Source organism: Vipera berus (genome assembly GCF_964194415.1).
Source record: "Vipera berus genome assembly, chromosome: 1".
NCBI classification, from domain to species: domain Eukaryota; kingdom Metazoa; phylum Chordata; class Lepidosauria; order Squamata; family Viperidae; genus Vipera; species Vipera berus.
In genome coordinates this window covers 180,298,951-180,313,825 of record NC_138202.1, presented here as the reverse complement: position 1 = coordinate 180,313,825, position 14,875 = coordinate 180,298,951, and the positions used below count along the sequence as shown (strand labels likewise).

General features: G+C 36.6%; 1 protein-coding gene across 7 annotated transcripts in view; it reads right to left on the bottom strand.

The window, feature by feature from the left end:
• Positions 1-14,875, bottom strand: part of MAP2 (microtubule associated protein 2) — a 90,199-nt gene that overhangs the window by 60,005 nt on the left and 15,319 nt on the right. For all 7 annotated transcript variants that reach the window (XM_081332366.1, XM_081332368.1, XM_081332370.1 and 4 more), the window contains exon 2: positions 904-1,017. In XM_081332366.1, the coding sequence (XP_081188492.1) occupies positions 904-1,017 (114 nt within the window). The remainder of the gene's footprint in view (positions 1-903; positions 1,018-14,875) is intronic.

The following is a 14,875-nucleotide window of genomic DNA, read 5'->3' as shown; positions in this document are numbered from 1 at the left end:
AATCAGTGCTAAATATACCCAAGTAATATTCCCTAGGCTTTTTCTTGAAATACTAGGCAGCAACCAGGCAAACCTAAGCACCTATTTGACCAGTTTACATCATTACAGAATAAACCACTTTTAAACAGGACTTTAAAATAATGTATTACATCTTTTTAGTCTTATATCTGGTTCCAGTAATATAGGAATATTAGCAATATTCATAGATCTGTGGTGTAGATAAAAATGGGTAAGATAAGCAGATTAAAGCTGAATCCATAGGGAAGTGAATCTATTATATATAAAGGTATAATATCTCTGTTCATAAATTATTATTCTTGTTAGCACCTGAGACAGACAGACAGAATTCTATTACGCGGACCTGTTTATTTTCTTTTAAACTTGCAGAAGTTTGGACAACTGATTAAAATTTGGCAGTCTGTCAATTTGTGCATGTACATGGATATGTATAACTGAACAACCTTTGTTATTTATATACAGAAACATTTATATCCCATTTTTTAGGAACTCAAGGCATCACATATGGAGACTCCAAAATTTATCTTCACAAGCCTATGAGTTACAGTATACTGGCCCAAAATAGCTGCAGAAACAATATGACCAAACAGGGCCCTGAACCTAGATTTCCTCACTTCCAATCTAACTTTTTAATCACTATATGCCATTGTTTTTTTTTTAATCTTTTGCCTCCTTATTTTGATTGCTGGGAAAGTTGAAAAGAGTAAACATCCTAATTTTAAGTTTGTATTATTCATATAAAAAACATCAAAAATTGGACCACAAGTCAGCTCTCAGGTCTTAAAAATGAAATAAACTACAAAATTTTAAAAAATGGGAAAGCTGTAATTCAACACTTTGTTTTCTAACACACCACAGATATACATCTAAGATCATGTGCTTTACCTAGAGGTAATTGCGCTGGCTGATCTTTGAGCTGAGCTTCTTTTTCCTGTTCACTTTTCAGAACTGCCACAGCTTCAGCAGTTACTACTTGGACTATTCTTGCAGATACTTCTTCTGGGAGGATTAGCAATAAGACAAACAAAAGAATGTTAATGATATATGAAAGACACATGCACATACCCTTATTTTGGATCTAGGTTGCATTTCTGAAAGCACTTTTTTACACTTACCTTATTATGCTCAACTTATCCTATTTTGCTTAACTTAGTACTGCTGATTTCTCCAAAAAAGTAATCTATCTATCTATCTATCTATCTATCTATCTATCTATCTATCTATCTATCTATCTATCTATCTATCTCTATTGTAAGGTCAGATTTCCACATACACTTATTATTAATTCTAGTCTCCATGATTCGATTCACTTTTATCATAAATGTTGAGGAATAGTACTTCTATTTCAGCTGGAGTGAACAACCTAAATCCTTCAGATATTATTCCACTTCCTATTTGTTGGTTGTTGGGAACTGCTGTTCAGCAACATTTGGAGAACTGCAGATTCCCTACCCAGGCACTATAGTAAAATTACTTGAAGACTCTTGTGTGCAGAAAAGATAGCTACTTCTTTTATTTAGATTACTTGATCTGTAGCAGGAAAGCATTATCTCTACCAAGCAATTAGTACTGTATAGACTTAAATGCTAATTAAGAAAGGAGGACTGTCTGTGCATACTGTTTCTTAGTGGTTCTGGGATTTGATTAGTGAATGCAGGAGAGTTCAGGGTTAAATAAAAGCATGGCTGCTTAGTATTAGAATAAAGTGACCTGTCACCATCTCGCCAAATAGGTTAGTTACATCATTACCATCACCCACCTATCTTGCCCAATTGTGCTATTTTTCTATCGAAGAGAGATTTCACTCAGATTCAGTTGTTACAGTACCAAACTTTGGTTTTATTAGGCAGAAGGTCCTAGTGTGTTTTGTTTAAGGTGGCAAAATGCTTTGGCTAGTATCACTTTAATACTAGTGATCAGGAAAATCCCCCCTCCCTTAGACTCTTGTATTTAATTTAACTTAAATAACTTAGATTATTTAAGAGTTGTTATTGATGTTTTACGTAGTTTAGAGTGGAAGAATGGGGAAACTTCCTTCTATTTTTTTATACCTGCCTTAAAAACCTCAAACAAAGTGAGAGAAAAAAATTTCTCCCCTATAATACTTAGCAACCTTAGCATCATTGGCAAGAACTGACTTGTTTCCAGAAAACTAAAAGTGTAGGAAATTAACTGACCTTTGAAATCCAGAGAGACAGTACAGCTAAGAGTGTTATTTTATTTATTTATTTATTTATTTATTTATTTTATTACATTTATATACCGCCCTTTCCCTGAGGACTCAGGGCGGTTTACAGGGAGTTAAAAAACCAGCAATACAAAAGTTAAAACCAATTTAAAAAAAGATTAAACTAACCCTGTGCAATTAAAACCCCGATTAAAATAAATTACTCCTCAGCCTGGGCCCGAGAGCTCGAAGAGCCAGGTCTTCAGGCCCCGGCGGAATGACCGGAGGTCGGGGGCAGTCCTCAGCTCCACTGGCAGCTGGTTCCAGAGGGCAGGCGCCCCCACTGAGAAGGCCCTATCCCTGGGTGTCACCCGCCGGCAATCTCTTACCGGTGGGACCCTGAGCAGACCCTCCCTGTGGGAGCGCACTGGGCGAAGGGCATTTGATGCCGGCAGCAGGTGTTCCCTCAAATACCCCTCAAATTTTCTGGGTCCCCTCTGATCATTTATAGGATGGGGACCCAAAGCATGTTTTCTCTATTAGAAGATATAAACAGAATCCAGACCCAAGCTATACAGAGGTTTATAGCAATCCCCAGAAGCTTAATTTGGGGCTTCAAAGCCTATTGGCAGACAATGATTTTTTTTCAAGATAAAGTATTATTCTGTTAAACTGGACCATGCTGCTGAGCAGCAGCATTCTATGCCAGCTGAGGCTTCTGAGTCATCTTCCAGAAGTTCCACTTAAAGCACTCTAACTTAGAGATGCCAAGGGCATGAGTCACTGTTCTCATTATGCCCATAGCCAACCCTTGCACCTGCTGTTCCAGCAGGAGCCAGAAGTCCAGGCAGACAATAACAAATTTTCTAGGGTAGTATAACCCCATTCATAGAAAAAGGTGGAGAAACTGCCTTTTACTGGGATTCAATCTTATTCTGTTTATCGCCATCCAATCCCTCATCCCCTTCAGAGAAAAAGTTGAGATTTCTACTACATCTCCTGTTCAGTCCAAGATAGAGCATTGAAGATACCAAAACTCAAATTAACAGATTTGAAATCTCCCCACAGCGTATAGATTTAAAATGTAAGAGATGAAAAAAAGTGATTTAAGGTTTTTGTTCCTTGATTTAATAGCTCTTAAATAAATCAATTTTTGCTTCAGAGGTGCAAAAAATAGCTTATGCAGCTTTTCAAATAACATTTGGATGGCTAAAGAAACCTAACTCTTTTATGAGCTCCCAAATAACACCAATTCCTTGTTTCATTCATGAATTTTGCAATAGCTTTTAATTATCTGAGGTAATTGTGTCTAGTTATTCCCTGAGAACCTTTTCACATAAAAATCCTGGTCCAGTCTATGATTAGTGCCACCTCCTTGTATCCCCACAATGCCATTATAAAGTATTGATACAGGCTTGGGAAGATAAGCCATTTAACTGTTGGAGAGATAAAAGGTGCAAAGAAAGATTTTCTGAATGTGCAGGACAGGTAATTTCCAACTGGTAGGAACTCGTACCTGACCCCCCTCACCTCCAACCAGGATATCTACATTCCCTATTATATATAACAAGACACTGCAACATTCTGCAATATTCTGTCATCTTCCCTAGTCATTGATGTGATTATATCAGTTTGATCTATACATAGCAATTCATACATATAGCAATTTCTAAAATATGATATCTTATAATAGCAATTTAGTTTAGGAAAGCAACTGTTAGCAACAGAATCACTGCCCCTATTTAGCAGACAAGATAGTTCTTTAATTGTCAAGGACCCCAACCACAATATGTAGCACATAATTTCTTTATCCTTTCAAGAGGATAACTGTGTTAAAAATAACCTGACCATTATTAAAAGATAAATTCCTGACTTCCAGTGAAAAGATGTCCAACTGACGACATGCCCAGGGAAGGATCCCTGAGGGTTTCCCCCATGGAATATAGCTTTTTCAATTACTAATATAAGGAACCAGCATTCCTTTAGTTTATATGACTCTCCTGGTTGAGGGAAAGTCTTGGAATTATCCCTAAAGATCTTCCAATACTGCAAAGGTCTGCAAGCTGCGCTTCAAAGTAGCTTGTATGCTGAAAACTGGGGGGGGGGGGGCAGGGCTGCAATCAGTTAGTTGTTGAAGAAGCAGCCATTTTGGAATTTATTTTTCAAATGGACAATAAGTTGTGCCTTTCATTTCTTAATCATTTTTAAGGACTATTAATCTTTATTAAGCTAAAAGAGGCTCTCTTTAACTACAGCCTGTTATTCTTTTTTGAAGATCTGCACCATTTGGGAGATTTCTTCTTGTTAAACCAGGAAGGAGGCTGCTAAGGCAAGCTAAAATAAGGAAAAAAATTAATGGAGGGCAGAAAGTTGTAGTTCTAGTTTATTATTTTTAGTAACTTGTAGTTTGGTCTACTTTGGTGTGAATGGCTAAAACTTTCCAATTTTTATGATTCCTGATTGGTCGGCAATTCTTAAGTGACCTACAAAAAACCTACTTTTTGACTAAAGAGGGAGTTAAGATGGAGGAGCATATTATTAGAGATGTATTTGAAAAAATCTTTAAATAAAATCCATCAGTTCATAGAACAGCAATGCTCCAAGGATGTTAAAAAGACTACTCAAACTACTTCAGAGTGAATTTTGTTAATATAAATAGTGATAGTTTATAAAGATTATTAAGTGCAAATAGAAATACATATTATTTCAACAGCAAGGAAGCAAAAGCAGTAATGGTTAAATTGATTGTTCAAAGAGGAGAATATATTTATTTTGTGCTTGTGATAAAAAAATGAAAAGTTTGATTTTGATTTTGACAATTAGATAGATTTGTTGTTATAGAAATGGCTAGTTATATACTAATGTGTAAAAGTAAAAAGTTGAGGCTGAAATGTTATCTTGTATTGTGCTAAAAAAGATTTGGAAGTCAATGAATGGCATTTTCTTTCTTCCCTTGCAACTCATATTTTCTTTCCCCCTTTCTTTTTTATTCCCTTAATTTCCTATTTTTATTTTTCTTTGTATTTTATACATTCATAAAAGAATAAAAGTTATTAGAAAAAAAAGATCAGTCCTTGATGCTGGATTTAGCTTCAGTAGTCAGTCTTGTAGAACAGAGCCATGTATATCGGGAAAACTCAGAAGAAATAACTATCACCTTCAAGGCTGATTTAACAGCATGACAAGCAATCTTTCTTGTTTAACAAAGCATGCTGTCTCTGCCTGGAAACCTACATGACTTGACATTTGTTCTCCCAGAGAAAGTAATGATACTTTGCAAACAGGCTTGGTAATGGGTCATACATAACAAAATAAAATGCCCATACCTATGCCCCAAAGTATCTAACCTCTTCCTTTATCAATTGGCAATGTATGTTGCTGCAGTTGCATCCCAGACTGGGAGGCATCCACTGTAATCAAGCTGAGTGATAGATGCTCCATCAAAAACTGACAGTCATCATCTCACACTCTGCTGAGATTCTAGGCATGCCTGGAAATAAATGGTGAACCTTTCTTTTCTTTTAATAAAGTTTGTAACATGGATATGACAATTGGGGATGAGGTCAGATTTGGAGCCAATTGATAGATCTAATCTTCTACAGTAAGTATTTGTTGCTAGACTTTCAGTCCTAGGGACTTTTCAAACTCTCTTAAATGGAGCTTAATATTGGAAAAGATGGGAGTGATTTTGGAAATGAACAAAGAAGTGTCAGGGATGATTTATTATCTATCAACGTTTTGCCCCTTCAATGATCTAGCAGAATAGCCTTAGCTTTATTCTATACCAGAGAAATTTGCCAGTCCTTGCCACTGGCAGTAAATTCTGCCTTGGACAAACCCACAGCAGGCATAATGCTGTGTTAGCCTGAGCAAACTGCAACTCCTCAGAGGTCTGTTTACTGGCAGAAGTAACTTTCCAGAGAAATTGGGGGTGTGGTAGTGAACAGTCCAATATTTGCGTAATTGCTGCAGTGGTGGGGTCTCAGTCTTTTAGTGCACTGGTTATTAAGAAGGGAATAAACATAGTTTATGACAACAGCTGAGGTAGTAGAAGTAATGTACAAGGCCAGTACACACACACACACACACACACACACACATCCAAGTTCTCAGTATCAGGTATAATAAAAATGGCCTCTTCTTCAGATTCTGTTTATTTCTCATTCTAAATATTATGCCTCTACCTCATGCAGCAGTCATGATCTGTAGCTGCTTTTCCTATCACCATCTTTACAGTGATTTTGAGCATGGCTTTCAAAATGCTTCAATTTTCTTCTTGATTTTATTTTCTTGCAATCCCAATCACTGTATATCTTTTGGCCACTAGTTACAATTATCAAATATGTTACTTATCAAACTGTTATCTTTGGCCTTGCAACCATGCTCAGTTTTCAATAACTGAGATGTTCCATGACCCAAGTCAGAATAGAAAGGGGGTGGGGAGTTGCAGGCTGTAGTGATACTGAAGAACCAGTTTTGCTTCTTAATATATTCAATATATTTGAACAACAAACTTGAACAATGGGCCCTATCCAACAAAATGAGTTTCAATGTGGAGAAAAGCAAAGTTTTACATTTAGGGAGGAAAAATCAAGTACAGATTGGGAAAAACCTGGCCTAAAAACAGCAAACAGTGTGTGAGAGGGACCTCGGAGTCCTAGTGAACAATCACTTAACCATGAGCCAGCAGTGTGCAGCAGCAGCCAAAAAACCTAATACAATCCTGGGTTGTATAAACAAAGGCATAGAGTCAAAATAAGGAATCGTGTGAGGTATTAGTATCACTTTATAAAACCCTAGTAAGACCACACCTGGAATACTACAGCCAATTTTGGTCACCATATCACAAAAATGATGTTGAGAGTTGGAAAAAATTCAGAGAAGAGCAACTAAGATGATCAAAGGCCTGGAGATTAAAACATATGAAGAAGGGCCGGAGGACTTAGGTTTGGCTAGTCTAAAGAAAAGAAGAAATAGGGGAGACATGATAGCAATATTCCATTATTTGAGGGGCTGCCACAAAGAAGAGGGGGTCACATTATTCACCAAAGCACCAGAGGGCAGGACAAGAAACAATGGTTGGAAACTGATCAAAGAGAGAAGCAACCTGGAATTAAGGAGAAACATCCTGACAGTGAGGTCAATTAACCAGTAGAATAGCTTGCTCCCTGAAATTGTGGGCGCTCTATCACTGCAGATAGTCACTTGTCAGATATGGTATAGGTTCTCCTGCTTGAGCAGGGGGCTGGACTATAAGACCTCCAATTCCCTTCCAACTCTATTCTGTTCTGTTCTATTCTATTCTATTCTAATATAGGCCATCGAAATAAAACAAAGACAAGTTGCCATTTTAATCAGGTAAAATTTAAGTTATAACATTATTGTGATGGATATTTTTAGCAACATGTGCAGCAGAAACAGTCCTTTTTATTATTAATGGCTATCAAACAAAATCCAGACATTTGGTACTAATGGATCTTATAAGTACAGGATCCAATGATTAAATAAAATTTGGGAAAGGTAGCTACTTAGCTCTTGCTGTATAAAATAATTTTAGTGATATTAAAAAAGAAAATCCAGTAAAATTCAATGACAGGTGTGTATAAATTTCATACAGATTTATTTTTGCTAATTTCTTTGTATCTTTAGAACTGTTTTTTTTCAAATCTGGCAAATCTAAGATCTGTTGAGTCCCAGAATTCCCCAGCCCACATGGGAATTGGTCCACAGAACTTAAAGTTGCCGAGTGTGAAAAAAACACTGCTTTAGAATATAGCCATAAAATCTGAGCAAAAGGATAAGAGAGTTATTTGATGCTGTTATAAGCTTATCCCCTATGCTGCTCTACCATTTTGCTGTTCACATATACAGCACTGGATGAATTCTTGTATAGGCTATAGGGATGTGCTTTACCCTGATTATGAAAGAGTCAAAAATGGCATTATATTAATTCTTTCAGGCTTTCCAGGTGGAGATCCTGTAAGCAAAAAATCTACTATATATAAAAACAATAAATGGTAGAGCACATTGAAAGACTAATTGAAAAAAAGGCAAATACTGTTGAATTGCTTGCTCTCTGCAAGCAGACAGACATCAGATTTGGTGATTTTTCTGCAGATCTAATGAAGGAACACAGGCTTTCTGGTGGTGTACTTTAGGTTATAAATACTAAACATTTTTTATCTTATTTATCTATAAATTAAATCACAAAGGAAACCAAATATGGACTACAGTATATGGTGCCATCCTGAAAAGTACTATCGTCTGTAATTTACAAAAGTATCAATGAATTTTTACTATGTTAAAGAAATAGTAAAGAGCCAGAAACAGCTGGAGAGAAAATGTGGGTCAAACTATTGCCTCTTTATATTTGGCAAGAAGCATGGGGAGAAACAACATTATTTTTTGCCGCCTAGCGTACTTCTCCTACTTAGAGCCAGTATGAGGAAGAACTGCTTAACTGCACAGAATGGTGAACATTTGGTTTCTCCAAAGTATGAGTGATGCTTGGGTGACTCAGCCATCCACCCATCCACCCATTTCATTATGAGCTGAAACCAGCAAGGGTAGATTCAAAATGACAGTCCCATCACATTTTATATTCTGAAAGCGGTCAAATACTGGAGGGATTCAGCTGGCCCAGAGAGAGAGAAATACTGTTCTTTTTCTCTTCTGCCAATTTAGCCACGTTTTAGATGAGGAGAGGACAATGAAGCAATTAGCTATACTGCAGTGATATGAAGAAATTTCAGATGCTTCTTGGAGAATTTCACAGCAGGGAGCAGTTTCCTTAGCAACAACTCTAATAGCTGTTAAGGTAGAAATTAGACAATAAAAAGAATGAGTAATTCAGTTGTTAGTTAAGTGCATGTGCTAAATATATTTCTAAACTATGAAATGAAGAACACTCATTACATGCTTCATGTAAGCAACTTGACAAATCTATGGTAGAACTTTTATTTTTTTTCTAATAATATATTATATCGAAGCATCTTGACATAGATAACCAACAGAATTGGATTCTATCGTAATACCACCAAAACATTCAGTATTATGAATATACTGAATGTTAGGTAACTTGGAAATTAAATTTTTAAAAATGCAGATATAATTACTTTATTTGTATTGTATATTTATATCAAATTTAGAGATTGCGTATCTCAGAGAGTGATCTTCTTCTTGTGCCATGTCCATTATTGGATGTTGGCGATCATGTTGGCAATCCTGTTTTTATCAGTAGCCGCACAAAAAAGTGCTGCTGAGTTTTGTCCAAACCAATCCCTTATGATGTTCTTCTTCTGCCTGGACCTCATTTGCCTTCAATCTTTCACTGGAGGATTAAATGGAGTATGCTATATTTTTCTGGGTGTCGCATCACATGTCCAAAATATTCTAACTTTCGTTTTTAAATTGTTTTGATGATTTCCCTTGGCTTTCCCAGGCGGCTTATCATCTCCTCAATTCTGATCTTGTCAACCCAGCTTATAAATAACAGCCACCTGTAAACCCACATTTCAAATGCTTCTAGTCTCTTCAGGTGGCCTTCTGCCAGTGATATAATTTAATATTAAATAACATTAATGCAAACAGAAAAGAACCATGAAGTTATGGGATTCAGAACACTTTACCTCAATTTGTCTATACCAAATTCATACATGCCTTCTAGAATTCTTGCTCAATATGTATGTGAACAAAGTTTTTGCCTGAAAATCAATTAACATTCTCTTAAAAGCCTTACATTACACGAAGGGAAGAAGAGTGCATTGGACAGAAACATTTTCTTGTAGATGTTGTATTTATGGAGTTGCTTTTGCTGTTGAGCTTCTCAGAATTCTCATGATGAAACCACTGAAATAATGCAATCATAGATCAGCCTTCAATGACTTCCAACTACTTCTAAATTCATGAATTCCATATTTGTATAGGGACAACAGTATGCTAGATATGTATACTGTAGATATAAGTTTGCAATCTTAGGTAGTCCAAGGTAAAAACTACAAATAGTTACTATCCCAGGGTCATGTGACCATCTTCTGACAAGCAAAGTCAATGGGGAAGCCAAATTCGATTAACAACTGTGTTACTAACCTAACAACTGCAGTGGTTCACTTAACAATTGTGGCAAGAAAGTCTGTAAAATGGAGAACTCATTTAACAACTATCTTGTTTAGCAGTGTAAATTTTGGGCTCAACTGTGGTCAAAAGTCAAGGACTACCTGTAGACAGACAGACAGACACAAAAGCACACACTTATCGATCTAGATCTAGATCTGTAAAATAGACCCAACCCCACCCCATAGTCACCAAGCAGGAGTCAATGACTCAAACTCCTCTTTATCTTTTTATAAGACAATCTCAAATCCTTGATTTCTCCCCCCCCCCATGATCTCACCACTGTAGTGACTGTTAATTTGCACATCCTATTTTTAAAGGTTGATTGTTATGTGAAGATGAACTGACTACAGAACAACAGGTAACGGAAAGCTGCATGGCTGTAACTGCAGTGTTTGGATTCCAGTTCAAATATAGATTGTCAATATGTGCCAGCTAATGGAGAACTCTATGTTTGATACTGTTTCCATCAGAATGGAATGATTCATAAATAAATGTATACTTATTGGTTTAGTGGTACTGCTAAATCAGGTTATCAGGATTCATTTTTTTCCTGTCATCTCTATCCTACTTAAAGCATTCCCTATCAGAATAATAATCCAAAGCAAATGAGGTTCATGTAAAAGATGTTATTCATTTAAGGACATAACTCTCTTCTGAAGTCAGTACAAACTCTTCATTATATCTTATTCCCACTTGTACACTGTGTTTATTTTACAAAGAGAAAAGATTGGTATTATTGAGAAAATGCAGCTGATGTGAAATAATTTCAAATTTAGAATAGAATAGAATAGAATAGAATAGAATAGAATAGAATAGAATAGAATAGAATAGAATAGAATAGAATAGAATAGAATAGAATAGAATAGAATAGAATAGAATAGAATAGAATAGAATAGAATAGAATAGAAGCTAGAAAGGACCTTGGAGGTCTTCTAGTCCAGCCCCCTGCTCAAGCAGGAGAACCTATATCATATCTGACAAGTGACTGTCTAGCCCACAGGTCTGCAACCCGCAGCTCCGGAGCCACATGCGGCTCTTTCAGCCGTCTCCTGCGGTTCCCAGTCCTCTGCCATGTGCAGTCCCTCCCCCAAAAAACTGTGACTAAAAAAGTTCAACCAATCAATTCAAATATGCAGGGTAGGTGCATATCTCGCCTTGTCTCCACTCTTCAGTCAAACCCTGTTCTGCACATGCGCACATGTACGCGCATGCGCACACATTTTTTGCAGCTCCCAGTTTTTCCTTTTGTGAGGGAACTGGTTTTGAATGGCTCTTTCACTGTTTCAGGTTGCTGACCCCTGGTCTAGCCTCTTCTTAAAAATCTCCAGTGGTGGAGCGCCCACGATTTCTGGGGGCAAGCTATTCAACTGGTTAATTGTCCTCACTGTTAGGAAGTTTCTCATTACTTCCAGGTTGCTTCTCTTTTTGATTAGTTTCCAACCATTGTTTCTTGACCTGCCCTCTGGTGCTTTGGTGAATAATGTGACACCCCCCTTCTTTGTGGCAGCCCCTCAAATAATGGAATACTGCTATCATGTCACCCCTATTTCTTCTTTTCTTTAGACTATGGCAACAAGGTAAATAGAAATAGCACTTAGACTTATATACCACTTCACAGTGCTTTACAGCCCTCTCCAAACAGTGTACAGAATCAGCATGTTGCCCCCAAGAATCTGGGTCCTCGTTTTACTGACTCCGGAAGGATGGAGGGCTGAGTCAACCTTGAGCTGGTCCAGATGGAACTCCTGGCTGTGGGCAGAGTCAGCCTGCAATACTGCATTCTAACCACTGTGCTACCACCATGGCTTCTGAGATGCTGAGATGATAACTGACACAGGCCAAAGAGACACAAATTATTAATTCACAGGGATGGTAGAGATGCATGCTATTGCTTCCATTATTTCTGAAAAGGCCTGCAGGAAGTCTTCAAGGAAATCAAAGGAATGGAGAGAAATAATCTAATTGGGAATATCACCTGCCTCAGCCACCTCCTATATTTTTCCCCAGAACTCTTAATGTGACCCCTCAGTGTCTTTTATTTACATCTTTGTTACTGAATGGAATGTTTCCTGGTATTAATCTTCTGAGAAACCACAGAATGCCAGCAGTGTCAACAATCACCAGTGATCCTGTCAAAATGATGATCTATGTGATTATGCCACCAAGTATAATCACACTTACTTTTTTATACCGTATCTGATGCAAATCACAAGTTCATGGTGTGATCTCATAACGCACTTACTGTCATTTTCTTTTGTGGCAAAGCTTTACTCAGTCTAGCATCTTCCAGATCTGTTGGGACATTAAATCTCCAATTGCCTCATCTTTGAATTCTGAAGTTTCAGTCTCAGTGCAGCTAGAGTGTACTAGTTAGGATCAAGCTCTTCTATTTGATGAAAAGATTCCTTCCAAAGTGACTGATTCACAGAATATAAAAGTTCCTGATACATAATTAAATCTCTTGACAGAGCTGAGAATACTTTTTTTTAATCATAAGGTGTTTTTTTTCAGGTCTTCCATTTCTCATAAATTTGAAGTATTCAGTATATTCACAGTAAATGCTCCCTTTTTCATCTTAAAAAAGCTAAAAGAATTAAAGTTTAACTTGAGAAGAAGGGAGAAGGTAAGCAATCCAGAATGTTTTATTTTAGTTATGCACAGCAATAGGATGGGCTCCAGCATGAGTCTGAAAGCCTGGAAGAATAAACTTCTGGTCCTGGTTACCAACTCAGACTGGATGCTATACACAGTAAGTCATGGAAATCATGATGCTGACAAGAAATCCTCTTTGTTTCTTAGCTTAATCCATCCATCCACTGTCTTTCAACCTTATGCCATTACTACTGAAAATGATGCCTTGCATCTTTTGTCTAGCAGATTGGGCCACCTCTGACTAGTCGAAGAGACAGTGCAGTTGGCCACGGGTCTGCTCCTGAATTCTAAATAAGCTCCCTTTCTGCCTACTTTCTCTCGGATGAGCTTAAACTGAAATTTCAGACAGCACACTGAAAAGTTGGCATGGCAACGCCAAAGAGAAAAGCTGCATTCAGATGAGGAATGGCAGCAGCTTGCCTATGTAGATGGTTGTTTTCAGTGTTTCAGTTCTAACTCAGAACGTATTATATTTCTATGATTCTAGAATGGGTACATATTAACCTTGCATTTATAACTAATCAGACAAATGGAGCAATAAGTGTATAGATATCCAAAAATATTTTTAATTCCTGATGGCTTTCAAGAAATAAATTTTTGACAAATGTAGATGCCTTTATTAAGAACTGAATTTATAAAGACAATAACAAAATGGCAGAGGACTATAATATCTTACCAACATCTTCTGGAAATATGAATTTCCTAAAAAGTATATGGCTGCCAATAAAGAACAAGGAACATTGAATGCAACAAGAAAAACATTAACAAAGTCTCTTGAGTCAATTTTATTCAAAATAGAATTATTCAAGAAATGAATGTATTGCCTGTAAACAAAAATATGAATAAAAGCTGTAGCGATTTCTTCTAGCTAGCTGTTTAAACTTTGTTTTGCTGTAAACTAAAAAGAATCCTTTATTTCTCAAATGATAAATGGAAAGTAAATTCCCTCTTAACAAGATTATAAAATTATTTCTAAAATATTTTAGAAATCCATTTCCTATAATAATTTAATATATCTGTTTATGAATTATTCTGCAATCACATTTAGAAGTCATGGCTTTTTTTAAGTTGGATTTCTTAAGTAAGTAAAGGGGTCTGATTTACACATGAAGCTATAAACATCTTCATTTAATTGGGTTTCACACCTCTGCCTTAGTCTAGTTCCAACTCCTAGATGAACAAGGAAAAAAATTAAAAGATTAAAAAAGTTTTATAATACACATCTATAGATTAGACTAGCGCCTCCAGCCCTGAATTGATCAAAATCACTCATTTCTGACCCTTTAGAGGAGCTAGAAAGAGGAAGCGACTTCACATATTATCAGAATAGTTTAGTTGTTACTGGTGTCATTTGGACCTTTCACTGTGCATATTACAGACAGTCCACACTTAATGATTGTAATTGGGAACAGAATTTCCATTGCTAAGCAACACAGTCATAAAGCAGATTTCACATTAACTATGCTGCTTAGTGGTGTCACTTGCAGCACTTTGCTGTTGTTAAAATGAATTTCACAATATTGTTAAGTGCAACATCATGTGGTCACCATTTGTGATTTTTTGTCAGTTTCCCCATTGATTGTGATGGCAGCAGAGGATTCAAATCACAATCATACGACCACAGGACATTGTGATGTCGTAACTGGAAGCCAATCACTAAACGCCTTGATCATGATCATGTGATTGTGCAGAAGCTATGACAGCTACATTTACAAGGTCTGATTGTTAAGTACCAGTTTTCAGCACTGTCATAGTAAGTTTGAACGGTAGACGAACAAGTGGTTGTTGTGAAGACCACATATACCACTTATTAAAAGTAACAAAAAAATAAAAATTATTAATTATCATAGAGAAGCCTTCAAAAATAACTTAAAGAAAAGATTACAATTTGCATTACTGATTTTTATATTTCTAATTAGCATT